The following is a 25,078-nucleotide window of genomic DNA, read 5'->3' on the forward strand; positions in this document are numbered from 1 at the left end:
AAATTATCCTTTCAAGTATGAATTTCCTTACGCTTATTCACACTTTATTTCATCTGCTGGAGGAGTGCCCAGTGCTGTCAGTCATTTGGAGGGGAGTTCATCTTTTTGCATGTGGCCCATGCAAAGCCACACAACTGGCAGTGAGCTGCATCTCTCTCTTCCTGACACTGCCAGTGCTGGAGCACCCAGAATTGTGCACTGTGGTGCTTGTGGCTCTACTCGGGTGGCCATGGTGATGATTTTTCAAGGCTCCTTTATTTAATCACATAACTTGAGATGCACAGAACAGTTGTGGGGCTTTGGTTTTCCTTTCCAGGATGGGTTAAGATGTGGAATTGTGCAAATGCTCAAATTCAACATGCAACAGTGGAGTTAAATCCCAAGTCTGTTTTGAAAATGTGAGTCTTTGGCTTACACAGTGTTTAATTGCAGAGACCTTTTCTTTCTGAAGCTGAGGCTGCCAGAACCTCAGCAGGAAAACAGCTTGACTATGGGAGCTGGGAGGTGGACAGATAACCTCTCTGTTACAAACTCAACATATCTGCTATTTCAACAGCTGAAAGACACTAAACAAGTGAGAGGGGTTTGAGGGTCCTCACTTAAGAACCCTAACTTCTTCTGTATTGCTATAGATATAGGTAGATATCTCTCTATACATATATTGCTTTTTTGATAGGTTTGGAAACTGGGAAAAATACCCTATGGATGTCTAAATTACAAGGTCCCTGCTATACATTTTGCATAGTTACAGCAGAGCTTATGTTCAGGATGTTATTAATGAAAAAGTTGAAAGAAGAAAGGTATTTTAAAATTTTATGACAGGGAAGCAATATTACAAAATACTTGAAGACTTTAGGCTCAGCTTTTCAACAAGCGCAATTTATCATAATCTTTTGACTTCAGTAAGAATTATGATATGTGAAGCACAGGTAGGAAAAAATCAAAATCAGAAGTTTGCTCATGATTTGTTGTTTGGACATAAGGTTTCTTGAATGTAAATTACTGTAAGTTGAAAAGCCATGAGAATCGTTGCCCTCATATTTTTTCTTTAGTTTGTATGGAAAAAAAATCTAAATAGTTCTTATTTACTGTTACAAGATTACTTCACTGAACTGCTGAAAAGAAAAGGGAGAAACTTAAAGGAATTGTCTAAAAATGTTGCTATAGCTTTAGGAGAATGAAAAATTAGTTAGGAGGGCAGTGTAAACCACTTTCTTTTTAATATGCCATTTCATCTAATCACTAATTGTGCTTTTCTAGAGGTGTTTTGGCAAGATTAGAAGCTCTAAGGTGACTTGGATATGACTTTAAAAGCTGGAGCTTTTCTTGCGTGGATGGGGGGGGTCGCTTTAAACTTCTAGTCTCACAACATTTACATCAAATTTTTGCATGAGTCACTAAGTTTAAAGTGGAAGCTTCTGGAAATTCTTGGATGAATGAAGGAGTCATCATCAAAGACAGAGAATTACTCTGGTGGTGTGGACAAGTTCAGGTTTCTTGCTCCGTTGGAGAGAAACCCTCAAACCCAAGTCTGTTGGAGTTTACACAGAGACAGAAGACTTTGTCCAGGCACACCCTTTGTGGTTGTTTTGGGCCACAACAGATGATTTCTGGGACCTAACCCCATAATTTCATGCTGGATTATGTTAGCATGATTTCCCTGGCATTCTGATATCTCTTCTCACTTCCTGTGGTGGCAATAGCACCAGGGAGGCAGAAGAACTGGCATGAGCTGGGAGGCTTTCCCTGTGTTTCCGAGGGGAAGAATTAGTTTTACAATTCCTTGAGTATGCTGCCTGTATTTTTGCTGTTTTCCTCTGTCTATGGACCCTCTGAGTGGAAGATCAGAAATTACAGATAAAGAACAGACAGAGCATTCAGATGTTTACGTGTAATAAATTCAAGGCAATGAGTAGTAGTATAAAACTCCTGCTGCTGTGTGATCTTTGGACAGCGTGAGCACAAACATTAAATTGTTGAATCCCTTCTTCTTTTCTTTTTTTTTTTTTTTCTTTATAACTTTACTGTGTAGCAAACAAGGGACCTGAAATCTACATGTTGAGATGATTAAAGTTATTATTCAGGTGTTTTCCAAGACACTCTAAATTGTGGAAAGGAATTCACACTATAATGTAGAAGCATTACATTGACAGCAATGCTGATATTGTTCTAATCTGAAACCATGGAGTACATTCTAAATTTCTAATCTATTAAGTTAAATGGATTTTTTTTTCCTAGTGGAACAAAAGGAAGTAGTTGTAAATGAAAGTGGGATTTCTTTGACACCTTTTGTTTCTTGTGCAGCATTTCTACAGTTCATGGTTATCTAAGCAAGGAAAGGCTGGAGTAAAAACCATTCAGACAGTTTTTCTAGCTTTCTAGTTTTTGAGAGGACATTATGGTCTATACAGTATCCTTGCAGGCAGTGGGCTCATCTCATGGGATGAGTGGATTTTATTTCCATCAACTTTCTTGGAGCTGTGAGTTTGTTTTCAAAACAAGTATTTTTAATTGAGTGGTTTAGAGAGATCTGAGCAGAGCTTAGCCTCTCCAAGTCTTTTATTTTATCTTTAAAAACATGTCTAGAAGAAATGTCATCTCAAATAGAAATCTTTAGGAAAGAGAAAAGACATTATAAAAGCTTTGTAGTAATTTAATGCAAGAGCTTTGTGGATCTTTTTACCCCAGTTGTATGTCAGGAGCAATGTTAAATGAAAAATGAACGAACTTTCATGTAGAAACTATGTAATTCTGAAAGCTGAGGTATTTCCTGAAGTGTGAGTTAAATTGTTCTTAGGCAAATTTTCTTTAAGCCAGGAAATGCAGGTCTTCCGGTGAAACTGTTTCCACAGAAGGTTTCTGCCTAACCTTCCAGGTGGAGAGTGTGCACTTCATTCTAGAGATGCACAGCAGTTGCTGTGTGGGGGCTGGGGCTGCTAAAGGCAGCACAGAGCTAACCTGGGAGGTGCCACTCAGCAAAAAGTGTTAAACTCTATCAGAACGTACCATATATCAGGATGAATATCAGTCAAGGCTGATATACAGAGAAGTGTTTGAATGTAGTATGTAAAGAATGAAGTTAATCAGTTGAAAATAAATGCTTTGCACAGATTACTTTTACTTTTTCTGCTGGGTTTTTTGTAATGGGGGAGGGGAATGTAATTTTTTTCTGTTAATAACTATGAATTCTTTTTCTCTTTCTTGTTCTGATTTGCAGTGTGTGCTGTACTTGTGGGCCTTGAAAATCCTTTACCCCAAAACACTGTTTTTACTTCGTGGGAACCATGAATGTAGACATTTAACAGAGTATTTCACATTTAAGCAAGAATGTAAGTTTATCTTACCTTTCTCATCTTAACTCTATTTTCAGCAACTTAGTTTGTTATTTTCCAAATATTTGATACTGATTCACTATTAGTAAATTTTCATGTACTTTTCATGTTAACTGCCATTGATTTTAAATTGTAGTCCCTGTTTCCTGAGAGGGCAGTCACCTCTCAGGTGTGGAGTGGCTTAGAGCCCTCACATTAGAGCTTGCCAGCCTGGTGTGGGAGCATCCTGGGGCTGCTGTGGATCCATCTGGGCCTGGGTGCTCCTGGTAAATGTGTACTGTGGCTGATGCTGATTGCGGAAGCTGAGGGTTTGCTGCCCCACACAACAGCCTGGCAGGCAAAACATGCTGGCACACCAGCCCTGACACCTGGGACAGGTTCCTGACTGCTAGTTAAGGAGGGCCTCATCTCATGGAGCAGGAGAGAAATACAGGGATTTTTTTTATTTTGGTTTTCTTTTTCCTGTAGGTATCGCATTTTCACATTTATCTTGTGTGTAGGCTTAAACTTTTCAGTATGCTCTTTTTATATGAATTCCTTTCTGTGTTGCAAGAAAGGATGCAGTGACACATAAAAGCTCATTAGATGTAGACCTTTACCTGCACAATGAAGCTTTTTTTTTCCATGTGACACTGTAAAATGAAACTATTGCCATAAGTGTGTGATTCCTTTTTATACTGGGGAAAAGGAAATGTTAATTGGCTCAAAGGCTTTATGGTTTACTGAGTTTAATATGTATATTGGTAAATTAACATTTCAGCTTCATTGTACCACCTCGTTTATTTCATAAAGGCATTTCTGTAGTTAATTATAAGGGACTTGGCTAAAGTTCTGACTATTTCATAGAGAGTATATTGTGAGTGATAATGATGATAACCATTCAGCAGATGTTTTAAGGCTTTCTCTACAGATTTCATGCCGAGTAGAAATGATAGATTGTAATGGTATATTCAGTTGTTTATTTACAGCTTTTTAGAAAAAATATGATAAAATTTTATTAATTTCCCCTCAGAACAGGAAGGATTTTTCCAACAGGGTATTCCTGAAGATATTTTTTTATGAAGCAAAAGTTTGGGTACAGGCCTCAATACCAGATAGAACAGTGAGAGGAAAAAGTCTGAGATATTAAGCATATTCCTTTTTTCCTCTTAAATATTGATTGCACTTTCTGTTACCATCTTTATTTTTAAAAGGTAAAATCAAATATTCAGAACGTGTATATGATGCCTGCATGGATGCCTTTGACTGCCTTCCCTTGGCTGCTCTGATGAACCAACAATTCCTGTGTGTACATGGTGGCTTGTCTCCAGAGATCAACACCTTAGATGACATCAGAAAAGTAAGTCTTTGAGGTATTACCTATTAGCACAGTGCAAGCACCATCTGAGGGCTCCTTGTGCCTTGTTAAGTGGTCTGTGCTTTTAAGAAGATACAAAAGAGCTCTAGAAGAGCCTCACAATATACAAAGATGTAACCAAAAAGGTTCATATGATTGCAATGAATATAGTTCGTATTTTTTTTTTATAGCAAAGACCTTAATTCTCAATAGGTCCTGCCATATTTTTAATATTTCTGCATTTGAGAGCCCAGCAGATTGTCTAATTGAGGCTTAATAAGTTCGTGCTTGTCATACTCTTATGTTCTGTAAAGTTTCTCAGAAATCTCATGGAAGTTCAGAGAACAATGTCAAACAGCTTCTTCACATAATCGAGTATTAATGCATGTTATCAAGGATGAATTTTTATTCACATGTTTTGTAGAAGAGATCTCAGTTGATATTTCTAAGAAGAGGTTTAAACCACTCATTCTTAGTGTTCCCAGAAAAAAAGAGTTTCTTGTTTGCTGTCTGGCTTGCAAACATGGATATATATATATTTGACCTTTCAAGTTAGTAAAAGGTAATTTATATTCTGAGGTTAATTTGTAGTCTACTAAGAAATTAATATAGTTAGAAATCCCAAATTGAGACAGTAATTACGTGTTTTGGTTTAAAAGCAATTAGCTTAAGATATTAACTGCACTTTAAAAAATTACTGAATGCAAAGTTTTGTTTCTGAGGTAAAGGTTCACTACTATTTCAGTAAACAAAAACACTGCATAAAAATTAGCTGGCTCTGCAACAGCGTAACAGCAGAGTAAAGTTGTTTAGCTCTCAGATTCTAGATTAGGTTCATTAACATCTTCCCTTCCCCCTTCCCAACCCAGCTGATTTATTTATCTTTGGCAATCAGCAGCAATTGGTTTTGCATATTTATGAATTTTTGTTTCATTTAAATGAATTGTAATTACATAAGCATTAATTGGAGAGGGCTGAAATAAGAAGTGTAGATATGCTGTGAATATGACATGAACATAAAGGTAAAATTGTAGAGACCCCTTATTAAAACTTTCTGAGGTTGAAAACTTACAAAACCAATTTGTTCTCTTTAATTGTTGTGGTTTTCTTAAAGGAAAGCTACTGCTAGCTACTGAATCGTTGTTTGAGCTTTCTGGTCAAAATAGAGAATATTTCAGACTGCAAGCCTTATTCACACACCATCTTAACAGGGCTGTTCTTATATGAAAGAAATATTGAGATAATACATGGTGTTTTTATGTTAAAGAGTTCTTGCAGGAGAACACTGATTTTTATTATTTTATTATTTTGTTGTACTTCATCTTATTTGCAGTATGATTCTATGTTGTTTGACATTTTAAATACCCGTAGTAAGACCAGAAAGAGAAGTTTTTAGCTTCTTAATTAGGGTTGAGGTTGTGGGAGCAAAAGGAATGTGAGACCAAGATGCTGTAATGCAAAGATATTGTCTTGATATTTAGGTACAATGTTTTGTGAAAATGTACAAATATCTAAATGGGAACTTGCTTTGAAATAATGACTCTATTTTCTTGAGGTGCCCCTCTTACATAAATTGAATGCTCTAAGGTTTGAAAAATCGTGAAATACAGAAATACTATATTCTCCCTTGTCCACTGGAATGCTTGCAAAAACCAGTAGAAAAGGCAAAAAAAAGCAAACAAAAATCCACCGATTCAGAATTGGAATCCACTGTATCTGTATCTCTTAATTTTCAGTTATATCAGTGCCTTCTATCCCCTGTCAATGTTTTCAAGGAGTGTTTTGCTGCTGCTCAAACTCCATTACTTTAAAGCTGAAAAACAGATTGCTATGTGTCTCTTGTTTGCCTGCTCATGGATTGAAAAATAGTAATTTTGCTTCAATGTTTCTGTGATACATAGTTGAAAGAAGTTAGTATTTCTTTGTCTCCTATTTTTCTTAGTTAGATCGATTCAAGGAACCACCTGCATATGGACCTATGTGTGACATCCTGTGGTCAGACCCATTGGAGGACTTTGGAAATGAGAAGACTCAGGAACACTTTACTCACAACACAGTCAGGGGATGCTCGTACTTCTACAGGTGATTATTACTACTTTGAATAGATTTCTGTTGGTGAACTGGTTCTGGTTTTGCAATATAAATGTTTGCTTGAACTTTGTGTCACTAGGCTTTTTTTTTCTGTAGGCTAGTCTTGTTTTCAGAAAATTTCATACTTTATTTGAATCTCTTCTGTTATGCCACACTGGAAAAACTCTAAATCACTTAATTTTATACACCAAAGCATGTGTATTTTGCTTATTTCTGTTCTTGTAAGTTAGAGAACAAATGTGTCACTTCTAAAAAGGGGTACATAACTGCATTTCTAGTTTGAAAATTAAAACTTAAATTTCCAATGAAAGATGCCAGCAGTGGAAAACTGATTACCTGTTGTTCTGCAGAGTAAATAAAAACTGTGATTTTCCCCACAGAGGTACTTCTTTTTCTCCTATGTAGTAACATCTGTGGACGGCAGGGACAAGGAACTCTGCAGACCTGAGATATTCTAGAAACACGTGGCTTTATTACAAGGGTTGTGTGTAAAGAGGATTTTGCCTTCAGCCACCAGCCCCAAAAGAGAGAATGGGGAGAGATAGGGTAGATTTAAGGGGTAGAAGCGGGGCAAGAGAATAAGAGAGCAGGGAAAAGAGGGCAGAAAGAGCAAGGGAGCGAAGGCAAGAGTGAGAGAGCACGTTGTTACAATACATTATGTCTCTTTTTGTGTTGAATATTCTAATTTACAGTGACCAACTGGCACGAGATATAAAATTTACAAACTTTGCATGCAGCCTATAAGAACTACTATGTTACCATGTCATTTTATATTCTGAACTCTAAAGACTACTTTCTTATCTGCTTTCTCCCTGATGCCTTGGCAGGGTGAAGGGGGGCTACATTCCTGAGTCTTTTTGTTTTCCTGTCCTTCAACCCATCTCCAGCTAATCACTGTTTTCCTGCCTCCCATGCCTGCATCTCAGAGCTGGCTTTCATTTCTATTTCACTCACAGGTTTTACATCTGCAGTATTTCTTACCAGACAATCATATGCATAAGTCCTTCCTGTCTCATCTTTCCCAACACTCTCTGTTTGATCAAACTTTTTTTCTGTTGTTGTTTGGGAATAATTCTTCTCAAGAAATTCAGTATTTGAAGAACATTTGTTAAATGGGACTTAGTAACATCTGAAATGCAGACAAGTGCCTGTAATATTCTTGCAGAAACGTGTATCTGCCTTCTTCTGACACTGTGGGGATTTTAAGGAATTTGGGTTTTTTTTTTTAAATTATGATATTTAAGAACAACATACAAGGACACCAGAGTAGCAAAACTAGCAGGGGAGGAAGTTAAATTGCAAAATGAGCAATGTATTCAGTGAAATATTAATTAAAAATTCCAGTTTTGTTCAGGAGAAATGTGAAGATGCTATTGAAGTGTTAAGAGGTTGTTGAACTTTTTGAAGTGAAGCAGTTCTGCTTCAGCCCATGCTAGTTACACACAAATCTAGGTTTTCTCAACAAACTCAGAAGAAGGAAGGAATCCAGCTTTTTCACTTGTCTTAGAAAATTTCACCTTGAACAATGACTGTAGCTGCAGCTGTTTATCAAAAATAAATCAATGGCTTCCACAAGCAGCCAGGTGACAGAGCTGCTGGATTCAGCCTCCCTGTTGTTAACATTATCAGGAAGGTAGCAGATGGTTTGATGTTCAGAAATGAGACTTCCTGCTCCCTTCTTGGAGCTGTAGTTGCTGTAGTGTGGGGCCAGCTAAGAGCAGAGCAGTTTGCTCTGCAGCCTGGGCTGCTGGCACCCGCCTCTGGTGGGGAAGGCTGGATGGCATCTGGAAGGTGCTCAATAGATGTGTTTGGGCACATCATGAAAGGAATGGCAAGCTGCTGCAAACAATTGATCAGTGCAGAAATGGCCTGATGGGTAAAATCATTGCTTATCTTCTCAGCAACAGGAAATGCTGATCTGCACCTGAGACTCCCAGGCACTACACACACAGGAAGTAATAGTGATTTCCCCTTATGAATAGCCTTTGCAGACATGGCTTGTGCTTAAATGCAGAGCTGCCTATATACTGGAAAAACTTCTAGATTTTAGGTTGGGGGTTTTTTTTGGTTGGTTGGTTGGTTTTGGTTTTGGTGGGGTTTTTTTTGTTTGGTTGGTTTTTTTGAGAGGTCTGCTCCATACAGTTGCCATAAAATTTTCTTTTTATATATATCAGTTTCCTCCAAAAAATGTATCAGACCTAGTCTGTGTCCTGATGCATATTCAGAAAAGTGCATGTTTCAGGAGAAGAGGAAATGTTCAGGAGACAGCTAATTATCAGGTAATGTGTGAGGGACATATAACTGCTTAATGATCCAGTCAGAAGGCTAGCTTGGAGTCATGTTATCTGAGATTACATAAAGGCAAGCATTCCTTTTAAAAGAAGTACCTAGTTGCCCTGGAATATGACTAATTGCTCGCCTAATGATAATACCTGGTGTAAAATGGATCCATCAGTGTGGAATGTCTAATCTTCCTTGCCTTTTCTAGTTACTTCCTGAGTAAAGGAACAAATTTCCCTAAACAGGCAGCTCAGCTTATAAAGGACTGAATTACTCAGTCCTCTTTCAAGAATGCCTGTTAATAGAATGATTGTATTTATTCTTCACTGAATAAAATTTCTTAAGTTTCTTCAGTCATTTCCAGAAAGGGAAGTTAAAAGATAGCAATGAGGATTTTCAATGAAGGTCAGGAAGATTTCAGTGAAAGGATTTCTAGATTATTAAGATCTCCTAATCAATTGCAGCAAATATTTATAATAAATAACTTTTATGTATCAGAGATGTTCACTGTAATGATGAGTTGCAAGTTACTTTGCTCTGACTTAAAGTTATTTCCTAATACAAAAATGCTGTGAGGAAAATAACAGTAGTGTGGCTTTCTAGCTGTGCAGGCACCATATTAACTGGACCTTCCATCTCAGAAGTGCATTAAATCCCTTGCATTCAGCCAAAAGCCACTTGTGAAATGTTGGGCCATTTCTGTGAGAAAGTATAAAGACTGTAGCTTACAGTAGTCTGACAAGCTTCTCACTGCATTTCTTACATGATCACTCTCATACAGCCTATTGAATTTCTAACTGATCCAGTATTTCAAGAAACGTCCTTTTATGTAACAGTTCTTGAAACTGCTGTGGCTAGTTGTAAAATGTCAGATCTTGAAACCATAGGCATAACCTGTCATTTAGAGATGTAAAGAATAGTCAGCCTGATTTTCAGAAGTGCTCTGAGTCAACACTTAATGCACACCTTTAGCATCAAGCAGCATTTTGTCCTGTGGATTGTCAAAATAGCACAATGCCAAAGTGAAATGTTAACTGTGGAATATAAGGAATTCATGAAAATATATTAAAGTTTCTGTACCTTAACGAGAACAAGAAGTGATATCATTTTCCTTATCTGAAGTTTAAAATTGTATTCATGGTCATGTTTGATGCAATTTTGTCAAAAAGTAGAAAGAGTGCTGGTTGTTTAAATTGTTCTTTTATTATGAGTTAAGCTTTTCTTTCATCCATACCCAAAATAATGTTGTGTTCAGTGTATATTATAAACAAGGGAGAATTAATTTGTCCCAGAGTGATGTTAGACCCACAGGCACACAGTTTTTTGGCTGATCCAGCCAGTAAAGAAGTTTCCCTGTTTACCAGATTATCTAGTTCTTGCCTTGAATTTTTCTAGCAAATATTTATTTGTACTTAGCAGTTGGTACTGAGCTTGCCAATGACCCTTTGCACTTCTTTCATAAGCTGGTGGTACAGTAACTCTCAGGCATTTCTGTAAGAAACAGGTTGGACACCAGGAAGAACTTCTTCTCTGATGGGGTGGTCAGACATTGGAATGACTGCCCAGAGAGGTGGTGGAGTCACTCTCCCTGGAGGTGTTTAAAGAAGCATTTGCTAGCCTTGGACAGCAGTGAAATGGTTCAGCCTTACAGATAGTCTGGGGTAGAGTAATAATTTTGACCCTAAACACATGATTTCAGAGGTGCACTTGACATGCAAGTTAAGTTTGATAATATGCAAATATTAAAGAAATGTCTGCTGAAAGCTTTTGAAGACTGTAGTGTGTTTCAGCTCAGGGTGAGAGGCACAATTGTCTTTTCTTTTTTTTTCTTTTTTTTTTTTTTTTTTTTTTTTTTTTTTTTTTTTTTTTTTAGTAGTAGCATTTAAAACAGATTCTTTTGCCCACTTTTTTACTTTTCTTTCTCCAAGGCCAGAAGCTTTTTGCTGCTCTCACATGGTCTGCTCAGATGTACTGGTGAAATTGCTTGTGTGCTCCATCAGGCTGGGAAAGCATCCAGTTTTAAAAGAATGACTCTGCAAAAAATGATGTGTTTATTTGTTCTAATCCCATGCAGTTCCCTGTTCTATCTCCCAGTGCAGCTCTGCGGACACCACAGTTAAGAGCAAGCAAAAGCTGGTGGAAAGGGATGTTCTGAGAGTTCCTTAGGACAGCACAGCAGCAAAAGCATTTGGAGACTCAAGTGCGAGGCCAATGGATTTAGCAGGAAACGTATTTTATATGTGCATGTAATATTACAGAAGCTTTTGGACTAAATTTGAATGTTCTCTTGAAAGAAATGCTTATGCCTCTCTTTTAATGGCATGATGAGGGATATGAAAAAAAAATGTTAATTCTGTCTATATTTTTCCAGTTATTGGTGGAAAAACAGTTTGAAAACATTTGTCATTTTGCTTCATGTTAGCAAAGTATTGCATCTCTTTTAAAACGGCCCAGAAATAATCAGTGATCATGCAAAAGAGACCTCAGAACTAGTAAACTATGCATGAGGCATGTTAATGAAAGAAGATGCCCAAGTAGGGAATATCACAGTCAAGTACTCCATGGAGAATAACATCTCTCTAGCTTAGCAGAGGGCTGTTTTGTTTTCTCTGTGAGTCACCGCTCCTCCGTGATTCAGCATGACACATGAAGCAGGAGGCTGGGTCGCTCTGGAAAAGCCTGTTGCGTGGGGGATTTCTGTTTGTTTGTTTTCCCTCTTGGCCAACTGCTTTATTTCTGGCTCATCTGAATTACAGTCTGGGCTCTGCAAAGCAGGACAAGGAGGAGAGTGTTTCTGGAGGGGTAACACTCCAAAAAACTAGTAGGGAATTTGATTGCAAGTCAGTCATTTTAATAAAAAAATATAGAAAAAAGATTTCCAAGCAGAAGTCATTTCTGTAAAAGTTTGATTTTGATAACTTTTGCCATAATGTCTGCTTTGTTGACTCTTTGTAGAGCTTCTTATTTTTGCCTGTTTTTTAGGACATGTATTTTTGTGTTAAGGAATATAATTTAATCTAAAACAAACAGATCCTAAGGAAATGCTGGATAGCGTATGTAATAACTGCAAATAATGGAAAGTGTGCTTATTCCCAGCCCCTGCTTCAACAAGTTCAAGAAAAATGCCTGCAAGTTGCTTTACCTTTTTCAAAATAAAATATCCAGATAGGCTGCTCATGGGTTGTGGTGGGCTGGATAATAGGGCAGCTGGCACATTGAAGGTCCTATGCTATTCACTTGTAAGAAAAGAAGGCAGGCAGGTTCTTTTTTTGTAAATTTGCATGGAGCACTGTGTGACATCTCTGCCTTTGTAGGTGTAGGCCCTGTAGATTCAGCCAAATTTTGCTAGCAGAAGTCTTACTTTCCACAGATTTATGAAGAACAAGATAATTAAGCAATAAAAAACCCCAACCCTACCACTTTTGTACTTGAAATGGAAAGAAGAACATATCATATCTATTTAGGAGCATTTTTTACCACTTCATTATGTCTTCTTTAAAAGCAGTACTTAACACTGGATGAAAAGAATACTATGGAGGAAAAAAAAGTAATAGCCTAGACATTTTGAACAGCTGCACTGATAATGAACATAGTGAACTGTCTATCAGATTTTTGTGATAGATCCCAGTTTTCAGAAGTTAATGTAAAAATTTTTAAACAAAATGTACCACAAGTCTACATTTAGTCACAATTAATTGTGAAAAGAAATGTATGCAAATCATTTCTCATTTGCCAGTGGTTTGAATGGCAGCCTGTCAGCATTTGAGATCACTGCAGTTGCCAAAACGATACCCCGCTTAATTTAGGAATTGAAATTGTTTTATAATGGCAATCTTTTTAGACAATTTCAAATACCAGACCTGCATCTGAGAATATGTGCTAGGTGGCTCAAGTCCAGAAACAGCAATATAGCATTCCACTGGGTTTGTAGCTTCTAGCTGCAAATGACATTTCACCTTCAAAATACCCAGGAAGGTTTGGACGCAAGTAGTATAATTTCTCTTGGATAAACTAAAGGAAAATGATGCATTAGACTGGGAAAGGGGGGCGGGTGTTAGTTTTCATCCTTTTCATGCATGAAATTAGAAACTGATGGGGCTGTTAAATGATTGCAAGTGGACTCTTAAGGCAGTCCATGAAATCATGCCTGGGACAGCAATTTTTGGTATAGTGTATAGTTGAGGGTTTGGTTTTGTTTTTTATCTTGCTCAGTATGTTTAGCACAGATGTATTCAGTGAGCACATTTTTGGGGTTTCAGAAGTCACAGGATTTTAAGTTACCAAGGGGAAAGATAATTTGTTTATCAAAGAGATGAAGTTCAGCAAGGTAAACATACTCAGTTTGAAGACTGATTTGCCTTTCTTCTTTCTGTCTCTTTCTCTCTCTTCCCAATTAACCACCCTATTTTCTGGTGTCCACAAGCAGCCACTGCATACAGTGGTCAGGGAGTGAAGTTTTCTGTTACAAGCAACAGTTGTATTACCTTTTGTTTTTTTGGAATACATTAAATCTTAGAGTAATAAAAGAAAGTACTTTTTTTTCCTGACAAGCCATAGGCTGATTGTTCTTATGTAATGAATTGCAGTTTGTAGCATTCCCTTCCAAGCAGTTGTGGGATGGGATTAAAAAAGATGCTGCTGGTGATGTTGTCTCTACTGAAATCTGCCTGCAGAGCAGGTGTTGATTTCATGAACGATGCATGTTTTATGATACATTCTTTGAAAGCTAGAGCTCTGTGTGCTACTTCTGATAATGGCATAACAGGTGCTGTTACTTTTTTTCTCACAGTTACCCTGCTGTATGTGAATTCCTACAGCACAATAACTTGTTATCCATACTCCGAGCTCATGAAGCCCAGGACGCTGGGTAAGTATGTGTGGAGAGGGGGCAATAATAATACTTATGTATAATGGCCTACCATTCCCAAACAGAGCACAGAAAGATGAATGAAGAGCAGATGAGTGACAATGAACTGGAAAAATACAAGTTGCAACAGCTCTCACTTTTTACTAACGCTCCAAAAATACACACTGGCATTACAATGTCTTTTACATGATTATTAGTGAGTTACAAGGTTTAATGAATCCTTATATGCCATTTACTTAGCCTTAGTGATTTTAAGTGATACAAAATGACCAAATTTTTTTTGATGCCAGACATGGAAAGAAAAACAAATTCATTTCAGAAAAAAGTTTGCAAATGTGCCAGCATCTTCTGACACACTGATTGCCATGATGCCAGAGAAGTGATTTGGCTCACAAAGGCCAGAACTGCCATCTTTTGCAACTTTCTCAGCTACTTGAAACTTTTGGGACCACTGGTTTTATACTTAATTTAAAAAAAACAAATGTAGAACTCAATAGGCTCATAATTTTTTCTGCAGTTGTATCATTAATGAATTCAGGAAGTCTAAGACATTGTATACATAGTCTAGGTGGTGTTGATGGTTCCCCATGAATCCATTGTCATTATAAAGGTAGAATTTTTTGTGCTGCTTAAAAAAATTAATTTAAAAAATCCTCTCATTTAAAATGTACCGTGCTTGTGAGATATTAACGAAGCACTGGAATCTGAATAAATAGCTTTGCATATCATGCATAATTTATTATTATTGTGTTTGTTTGGAGGCAGAAACTTAACCCAACTTGAATAGCAATAAAAGATAAATTAGTGGCATTGCAGAAATGAGGTCAATATTCACTATGCATATAAAAAGCTATTCTGAATGTTTGAATTGTCGTGACTTCAAAATGGTAATGCAATTAAAAGCAAGCTGTTACTATGCCAGAAATACCTGTGTGAAATATGCAAGGGTAATGCAATTTCATTTTTTTTGTATTGCTTTCCAATAAAGGGTGAAAAAAAAATTTTGTGGAAGAGATTGCATTGAAACTATACAACAGTTTTAGTGCAAAATTCTTAAGTTTCTTGTAGCTGAGATTAAAGAGCAGTGTTTGGTGTGCTTGTGCCCAACTACTGTTTGGTTGCTTTCTTTCCAATTACTTGCAGGTTTAATGCTTGACTGATTATTTGTTGGTCCAATAAGCCTTTTACTTTTCATGAGGCAGTAAGGTTAGGTAATGAAAACATACAGACGTTGACAAACTGGCTAATAGAGTGGATAAGCTTAGACACAGCACTGAAAGGATCAAATGCCCTGTTTCCCCTTCCCTTCTCCCACCTTCCATGTTCCCTGGCCTTGCCACTGCTTCCATGCCTGGAGAGGGTGGGCAGCAGGAGGGTCATGGGGGGCACACACTTCCCTTCTGAAGGCAGGAGCCTTCCAAAGCAGCTGCTGGTGATTGCTTCACTTGCAGTCCCACAGAGGGAAAGTCTGGGAATGTCCTGTCACTGAGCAAATTCACAACAAAACCCACCTCTGGCTCACTGAATTTCAGATGGAGACACAACTTTCAAGCATGTATCCCTGGTCATGTGAAATGGTTATAATGAGAAAGTCTGCAGGAAATACTTCTTTCCTGGGGCTTTTAAACAGCTCATGTGCATGTTTTTCAGTCTTGGCATTTGTTAACAGCCAGAGCACTAATGTACTAGGCGTTTTTTGCACTGTATGTGGTCAGTGACAAATATACATTCAACACTGGATAGTAATTAGTATCTTCTCTTTCTTCTTAGGTATCGTATGTACAGGAAAAGCCAAACAACAGGCTTCCCTTCGCTAATCACTATTTTTTCAGCACCAAACTATCTAGATGTATACAATAACAAAGGTAAGAATTCAATTCCTGTTAATGTACAGTAGACTGAACTTCTGTTTACTCAAATATGTTGATGTCTTTTCATTCCTTTATATATCAGTTTATGCGCATTCCACTTATTATATAATACAAACCTAATTAAATTTGTTACAAGGCAGATGTATGCTTTGAACATAACTGTGTATTTTAATATGCCGTAGGATATTTCTGTATTTTGACTGCAAGTTATTAAGGAAATGTTACACGGGAAGCAAAACTTAAAACAGCTCTATTAACTAAGAGAAGTGTATTAAGAAATGCTCTGGGTGAGATGTTTGAGCCCAGTGTTCCATATAATTAATTAGCTGTTCCTTGCTTCTTTCCAATAAAATTATTGGAATTTGTATGTGTGAACTGTCTAGCCGGTAAAACTTTGACAGATCATGAGTGGATAACGTGTAGGATGGATGTCTGAGTTCCTCTCCGTTTTGTGTTCTTTAATCCTTGGCCACTGAAGTGTAGAAAATTAAATAGTAAAAAAATATAATAATAAAAGGTTACTACAGAAATAACAGTCACTGGTCACTGTATAAAGGCTCCACTGAATACAAGTCTTTGCAGCTTCTCTGAATTTATTCATTTATTGCATTTCCAGAAATCTGTAAAGAACTGGTAAATAGAGTCATGTTTCTAAAAATAAAGTTTTCTAATAAACCTGTCCTCCTGTATCTTGAAATGAGCAGTATTATTTACTTTCTCCTAGTCCCCATAATGATAAAATTATTTTGTTCTTCTGTGAACAGAGTAAAATAATTTTCAATTATATTCTTGAAAGTTGCTCCCTTGCAAAGAGATCAGCTTCTCATGAGAAGGGATAATTTTAATCTCGAGGCTTGTTTGCAGAGGAAGCAAGCAATCCTTATTTTTAAACTTGCAAAAGAAAGCTTCTTCAGGCATCATTTTGCATTATAAAATTTATAATGTAAAAGCTTTTATGCAATGAACTGTATGCAAGGGAAGGAAACATTTCACTGGTAGATGGTGGGGCTTGTACACCTCAGATTTCTCAATACGCCTGTTAACTTGTGGAAAAATTAGTATGTTACTCTGCAAAACCATACAAGCTGAACAGTCAGTAGCTACTTTTAAAAAGTTAATGATGTAGGGGCTCTGCTGGCAACCTAAGAAGTGCAGGATGAAGTAAGGAATGTGTTAATTTTCTTGGTAGGATCATTGCCATTGGTGGAGAAGTGTGTTTACTCTCCCGGTTGGCTGTTTTGGGTTGAAGGCTGAGCAATCACAAGTCTGTACAAGGAAGGTGGTAGAAAGTGTTCACTTTTTGTTTCTTAGGTGTGGAAGCAGTTCTGTGTGATGAAGGCAATGGGTGAATTACATGAAACTTTGTCTTGAAGGCAAATGTTAAATGGAAAGCAGTAACTTACAATGTTCGAAACCTTGAATTTGAAACCACAGAGTTTGAGTGATAAAGAGCAGTGCCTCTCTATTACCTCCATTTCCAAAGAGAGAGTTGTTTCCCTTGTTCCAGGATGTTCTACTGTGGCAGGCAGGTCTTATAGGTGGTGCAAAGCCTATTTTGATGGAAAGCTGTACACCATTTTCTGAGAGGTGCTGGTTATCTGTGGCCAGAGCTGGAGTTGGTGTGCACTGCCAGCAATACCTGCTCAGAGTGAGCTCAGGCAAATCAGCACTGATGTGACATCAGCATCAGTGTGTCACTGCTTAATATATAACTTGTTGTAAATTCAGAGGCTGACCTTTAGCAGCTTTGTAATGGATCTCCATTGAGTTTATTTGCCTTCTGTTCTCTCATTAGAAGTTTTGACGCATTATTTCATGTGACTGATTGCACTGGCTCTTGGCATTTAAAGTACATCATGCATAGTTTTTCATGCTGCATTGCTCATACATCTTTATCTGGATAGTCTCTGGGTGCTTGCTTCTCTATTCAGGGTAAAAACCCACTATCATAGAGAGTGAGTCCAGAACATGGCTACTTGTTGGCTTCCTTGGTTTGCAGCAAATTAATTAACTGAGGGCACAGTTTCTGACTGATTTCAGGAGAAAAAGGAAAGTATTTCCATCCAGAGGTGTTGTCAGGGCAGTTGCTCTAGCAGAATTATCATGCACATATGCAGAACCTGATTGATTTTTACAGGTCATTTGGAGGTTTGGTTACTGTCAGTCCTTGGAAAAGGAGTTCCTCTCCTACTAGCCTTCCTAGTCTAGTATGCCTTCTCAGTGTTCCTCTGGTTGTAAGCCAACAAAGTCACGCTGAATAAATTCCTAAGACGCTCCAGCACATGAAATGGGTAATTTTTAAATGCAGTATTGTTTAAGATACATACAATTTTTTAAAAGCTGCAGGAGGCTAAGAATGCTCATTTTCTACCCCAGGTTGATAGTTCTCGCACCCATTAAAGCAGATGTAGTTTCTTGAGCTTCTTCACAGCACTTCAGGAGTAGACCTGTTTGCCAACTTTATCCAGGGGCTCCTTCAGTCCCTGCTGGAGAGCAGCCATGGGATCAGATCTGGGGTCAGGTATGTCCTCAAACAGCAGTAAGGGGGCAACAATCTCAAAACAAAAGAAGGTTTGACAGGAGCAGCTGCAGATAAGCTACCCAAACAATCCCATGTTTGGTGTATCTGCTGTTAATAACGCTATGGAGCCTCTGCATGGGTTGTCTCACAGTGCTGACCCACCATGGGAGCCTTTTCTGGCTTTGTGCTGCTAGATTCTGGCACCGAAGGGAGTTTTCTGTATCCCTTTGGTTCCTGGCTGTTGCCTCATGCTGGCTGCGTGTGTCACACGTGCACCACGTGGCTGCGGGTCCTGTCACAGCCCCAGGCCACACACACAGAACTTTGGGTGCCAAAGTGAGGTTTTTCCATTAGGAGGCTCCTGTCAGGGCTTCCCTCTGTAGTTAATGGAGACAGGAAAGAGGCTTTCAGGGGGTGATTCAGAGACTCAGAAAGTGCCTCGATATTGGGAGCCTTGTGTCCTCCTTTTTCCGTTATTGTCCTTTTCCATTACTGTTATTAATTCCTTCCATATTCACTACAATGGAGAGCATTGGCAAAGAGAAGGAATTTTTATATGGTTTTTGGCAACTTCTGAGCTACTGTTCAGTGTCTTCATAGCTTTCTCAAACATTTCTGCTTTCATTTATTTTATTAAAAGGCATAAAGATAAAGATACTTTAAGATAATCATTAATACTTGTTACAAGAAATACCAGTGCATTGGTGGTTCTTCTAATGCTGCTGCTTCTGGAGAGAAAGCTTATGCAAGAAGATAATTATTAATTGAATTGTGGTAGTGACTTCAAGGCCTCAGAAATCATCTGTGCTGATCAAGAAACTGAAAAAGTTGTGTAAGTACACATTTACCCTTGGGTTCCAGGATACCCATAACTAGGAGAAATCCTTAATAGCGACAGAATAAGAGAGTGCAAAAAGTTACCTTGTGGTATGATCTGGCTTTGTATCATGTATAAACTTTCATTCCTGCATTCAGTATTTCTTAATGCCTTAATTAGCGCTTGTTGTAATGCTGTTCATGCACACCCCCCAAAAAATTTTAAAAAATCAGGTGAAAGATTCTACAGAAGTTCTACAGAGGCAGAAAAGTTATTTGTAAAACACTGATAATACTGGCTTTTTCCTGTCTGGCTGTCGCTTCAGTCAGCGTGTGTTTTTTGGCTGAGTGAGCAATTTTAACTTGCTGTTTAAAGACATACTGTTATCTTTTGAATACTTTTAAAAGACTAGGTTTTGTAGTGGAGAGACAACCACCAAAGAATCCAAAGTTATCAAAAAAATCCCCAGCATGAAGTTTCTTCCAACATGCTGCAACGTACATGTGTTGTTTCTGACAGGAAAAGCAGGAAAAGAAAGTATGCAGGAGAGTTTGGCATAATAGAAAAATGAAAACCATCTGTAAATCTGTATGCCTGTTAATATATCATAAATGATATGTTGGTGAAGTGTATATAAAGTATCAGCATGAAGTATACCATGAATACACATGAAGAAATGTACCTGATCCAGATAGATCTAATGGGAAAATTATTTTTGCTTGAGGAAAGAGTAGTATCTCTGGAAGACAAGGATGATCTGTGAGAAATATTAGCAGTTTGAGGGGAAGAAAAGAAATGTAACCTCTGTTTGCCCTATCAGTTTTCTTTAATGCCTTATCTTTGCTGCTGTAATGAGTTCTTGTCACAGAAACAAAAGATTTTAAAGAAGAGTTGTCAGGGTATCTAGGCCATCCCATTGCTGATGCAGAGAAGTTTGCCAAAAGTGATTTTTGTAGTCTGTTGATAAAATCTTGAATGTTAATCTGCTATTTCTTTGCAAGATGCAATTGCACATGTAAAATAAAAATCTTAAAAATTTTATAAGGAAAGATGTTTCCTAGATGTTACCTACAATTATCTTCATGTCTGTATGGGATTATTTAGACAATTACCTTGTATAGTAAATAATTTTTGTCCTTTGATAATATTTCAACTCCTTGAGCATTTTACTAACCCTTATCCCTGACCTGACTTGGGCAGAAAATGCTGTGGTTACTTAGCAACTCTTCTTAAGAAGGCACTGTTCCCAGTTGCACAGTTAATGCTGAAGTTAATTTGGCATTAAATCAGAAATTTAAATTCTTTCTTAGGTTTGAAGAATTTGAGGGATTTTTTTCACTGATTCATTTTCTAAATGCAGGATGAGTTTTCAGAAAGAAAATTACAAGAAAATCAGTTAAATTGTTTGCTAAAAATATTTTTAGGTTGTTCATCTAAAAATATTCTGGGCTAGTATTTCTACCAAGCAATTTTTTTTCCCTCTGATTATTTTTTTCTGATGGAAATGTTATAATTAATTTACACTGAAAAATGATTCGACAGGTCATGAAGCAGGATATGTAATGTCTTTGAGAAATTCTGAACTATCTGTCACACAGTTTAAGGTTGTTCACATTGCTAAGGCCTTAACCTACTTCCAAATACATAATCTTTTAAAGCCCCATTTGAGATGCCAGAAGGTCTGAGACATCCACTCAGATCTGACAGATGTGACACAGTTGTTCCAAGCTCATCTTTATCTGGGAGAGACCAAGGAGGTACAGCATTAGCTGCTGCATCTAACCCTGAAAAGATTAGAAGGGCTATCTCCATTTCTAGCCAAAGGAAGGAGATTTCTTACCTGCACAATTTTCAATACCCATATTTCCAGCCCTAGAGGTAGCTATGTTAAATGCCTCAAGCTAAACAGTACAAATGCCCTTTGCCTGCTGCATTAATGTTTCATTCCACTGTGATGTGATTTCAGCATCCAATATCTCAGTTTACTACCATTGGAAAGAAGTGTAATGTCATTTGGGCTATCTGCACATCTTCACTTTACAAAATGATAGCTTTTAAAACTTACTTACAACAGCAAGTATCAAAATTAGGTTAAAATGTCTGTTAAGAATAATAAGGTAAGATTCTTGCTCTGGTTGGAGATTATACATGATAATGGCTGGTGGCTTGGTCTGCTAGCATCTGTCTGAGTACGTGTTTGGAAAGAAGTATTGAGGTTGCAGCCTGGAATAATAAGCAAATGTTGGAGAGAGTCAAGTTTTCCTCCCTTATGGGTTTTATAACGAAAGGAACCCTCCCACTTCTGTCTCCTCCATCAGCAGCAACTGTGTGACCTCCACTCTTACAACCTTCAAAAGCTGTGTACTTTTTCAGGGCTGCTGGCTCTTCTGTAGCTGCTTAGGCATCAAGCTAATGTGGACTAAGGAATGAAGCAGAGGTGAAACCCCCAATCTTTTCTGAGCCAACAGAGAGGAAAAATAAAGCTATGACCAAAAGAAAGCATGGGGTCAGATAAGCTCAGGGAAACTCCTGCTGTTATCTGAGAAGCATTTTCTACTTGATCCAGAAGAGGTTTTCCTCTTCTGACTACTAAATTATGATCAGAACTCTACAGTCATAACAAGAGCTGACTTGCTTCATGTTAAATATCATCTTCATTACTTAACCTAATAAAAATATTTTGTGTGCGTTGTGCTTGTAAATTACAGATTTTTAATTTAAAATGCCAAAAAGTATTTGTGATACTGGTAACTACCTTACTTTATTTTATTAAGAGGAGAGTTATTTCAGAAGGCTTCTCTATTATTACCCTCCTTTATTGTATAAAGTTATTTTGAAGTAATTTGTTGAGGAGATGTACAGGTCATTTACAGAGGAGAATTTTTAAAAATACTATTATCAGAACATTTTTTTTAAGGTATTCAGGTATATAAGGTGTTGTGAGGATATTTTTATTATAGTAATCTTAAATTATCCTCCTTTTGAAGAAAACCCAACTAAAGCCATTTTAATTTATTTTTACATTTTGCAACTGTTCTGCATATGGTTCAGGCTTTTTCAGGGACAATTTTAAAAGTTCCCTGTAAAAATGATTTTTTAATTCAAATTTCACAGAATTTAGAAATAGACTTAATAGATAAACTGAAGAAGTAGTGGGAAGGGGAGCTACCTCAGCTCACCAAGATGATGAATTTGAAGTTTTAGTCCTTCTAAATGAATCTTTACAACCAATAAGTGGTCCTTTTTGTGTGGTTTTGACTCATTTTTTCTGTTAAGCCACAAACTATTTATTTTTTATTATGCAATTGTGTCACTGTAATAGAAGAAGAATGAATTTCAATCTGCTTCATGTGATTTCAGCCAAAAACTGTTGGAAATATTCAGAGCATTGACACTACTTTTCTCATTTTTGCTAATAGCAGTATTAAGCCATTTTTTTCTTCTACTGAGCAGCAGAATGGCTGCCAGTTGTCAGACAGGGATGGGCAAGAGTCAAATGTGGTTTATTTAAATGGAGGGTGTCTGCTTGGCAAAAGTTCATTATTGCTAGCAAGCTGTTTTCTGTGTCTGACAGTGAGTATGTTTCAGAAGCTCCCAGGTCACTCTGGACTCTGTCATTGACCACAAAATGGAAGACATTTAACATCCTATTAAATATCTGTGAAGCAACAACCTAGTGCATAAAAAAAAAAGTTTCTTCTTTGATTGACACACAGTCAGTGAAAAGAGAAATAATCTGAAGAAATTGTTCAGCTCCTTCAGCCAACACTGTGTTTCCTACAATGCTGTCTCACATTGCAGTTGTGCGACTTTATTGCTGGCCATTAAGTGGCATAACCAGTCCCTGGAACTATATTCCTCCCTGGGCAGCCAGAATTGGGAAGGCAGGAGGAAAGGGGGAAGCATAGAATGGTACAGCTTCTTCTTCTTGTGTTGACTATTTCTGTTGCTTTTGTTTATTAAATATCCTGCATGCAGTCTCTTGTAACTGCATTGTTTAAAGAATTTAATGTCTTTAAGTCACTTTGGTAATCTCAAAGTTACCTTTTTGGGCTCAGATATGAGCCTGAAGTCCAATAACAAAAGTTAACACTGAACTTGGTGCAGTGCTTTAAAAAGTGGGTGCGGCATAAATATCTGTATTTCTGCCTATGAACAGACGTAATCTGTGTATTGATAAGAATGATGAGACTGTTAAATGGTGCAAGACAAATTGTATTAGTATTGATTCATATTATAGGGAGCACAGTCTTGCGTGCCTGGAATTTGCATAATGTGAGAAGCAAGTGTCATCTCTTATACAATGCTGTGAAAGAAATGTGTTGAAAATGTCCATCAGAAGAGCAGCATTCAGGCTCTGAGTCATAAATGCTTTTTTCTGTTATCTCCAAAGCATGGTTGCGAGGAGCTCAGATAACTGTGTGAAATGAGGGTCCTCTGAGTACTCTACTTCATTCCTCACTGGTGGCAGATCCCAGAGCTCACATTCTTGACTACTCAGAGATATTAATTCACTTACTAGCCCATCTTAGTGTCAGGGAAAGCTGTTGACATTGCTTTCAGACTGAAAATGGATTTCCACTTCAGTGAGGCTTTGTGCCACTGTAACTAGCATTCAGGTGGTGCCACTGGATCAAATGAGTGGGAGCTGGCGAGCAGCTCTGTGGACCGTGCATGCTTTTAGTGTTCCTGGTCTGGTAGCCAGTTACACACATGGCTGATGTCTCTTTTATTTCTTTTCTTTCTCCCTTCTAGCTGCAGTATTGAAATACGAGAACAATGTTATGAATATCAGGCAGTTCAACTGCTCCCCTCATCCGTACTGGCTTCCGAACTTCATGGATGTGTTTACCTGGTCCTTGCCGTTTGTTGGGGAGAAGGGTATGTGTGTGAATTGCTTCTGTTCATAAAAACAGCAAAATTGTTTCCTAGTCACTGTGCATGTGGCCTCGTTTATTTTAAAGGGCAAGAATAATTTGAAGACAGATGTCTTGCTTTTGAGGACAAAGTTGTAGAAATGGACCTGACAGAGGCAAGCAATTACCAGTGGTTAATCATACTTCTCTTCTTCACTTTGTTTTTGTAATTTCCACTCTTTCCAGGTGGTTATGCCATTATCTTTCTGCTGCAGAGATAGATTTTTTGGCATTGCAGGCCAGAGGTGCATTCACTAAACAAAATTCTGATTTGTTTTTCCATTATAAGCACTTGAACATTCCCTTGGATATTGCTTACTGCTGAATGGACATCTCAACAGATTTCACTACATGGGGTTACATCTTTACTCACATTACCTTTATAAGTGGGTTGCTTTTTCATCAGCAAACACCTGGTGATATTAAGACCCAGTCTGGCTAACTGTTCCTGGAGAAAGCAGAGGGATGCCAATAGGAAGGAAAACCTGCTCCTCAGCCCCTTCTCTGCACAGGACCTGTGGTGCATCATCACTGGCAAGAAGAATCTAAAGAAGACAAATGATATTTTATTGAAACCTGATGCTCTTGATGTTGCCTAAATGCAGCTTCATGCTATGAATGGCAAGCACACAAAAGGCATGAAAACACTTTGGTCTAGCATATTAAATGAATACAGAATACAAACTGCCCAAACCCCAAGTCATTTATTCAGTGCCCGAGATGAAGCTTGCTTTGATCTATCCATTATAGAGTATTGCTGCAACAGCAATTACTGCCAGAAAACTCTAATAAACTCTTAAAAGCTGCTTGGAATAAGAGTTCTCTCTTAATAGGCAACTAGAAATACAGCCAGCTGTGTCTCGTACCTGCAGTCATGACCAGCTTTGTTTTGAGCTACTCTTTTGTTTGAGGAAAGCTGCTGGTGAGACGCCTGAGGTCTCTGTGAACAAAGCAGATAGACAATGAAGCAGGGATTAACAAAGAATAGGCAGCTGTTTGCACTAATGGAGGCATTACATAATCCTCACTGATGCGTGTTGCAGACTC

At 37.7% G+C, this 25,078-nt stretch overlaps 1 protein-coding gene across 2 annotated transcripts in view; it reads left to right on the forward strand.

Moving 5' to 3' along the window:
* Positions 1-25,078, forward strand: part of PPP3CA (protein phosphatase 3 catalytic subunit alpha) — a 173,963-nt gene that overhangs the window by 128,036 nt on the left and 20,849 nt on the right. For both annotated transcript variants that reach the window (XM_083862423.1, XM_083862424.1), the window contains exons 4-9: positions 3,218-3,329; positions 4,526-4,671; positions 6,611-6,750; positions 13,829-13,906; positions 15,677-15,771; positions 23,871-23,996. In XM_083862423.1, the coding sequence (XP_083718549.1) occupies positions 3,218-3,329; positions 4,526-4,671; positions 6,611-6,750; positions 13,829-13,906; positions 15,677-15,771; positions 23,871-23,996 (697 nt within the window). The remainder of the gene's footprint in view (positions 1-3,217; positions 3,330-4,525; positions 4,672-6,610; positions 6,751-13,828; positions 13,907-15,676; positions 15,772-23,870; positions 23,997-25,078) is intronic.

This window comes from Zosterops lateralis (genome assembly GCF_965231275.1).
Source record: "Zosterops lateralis genome assembly, chromosome: 5".
NCBI classification, from domain to species: domain Eukaryota; kingdom Metazoa; phylum Chordata; class Aves; order Passeriformes; family Zosteropidae; genus Zosterops; species Zosterops lateralis.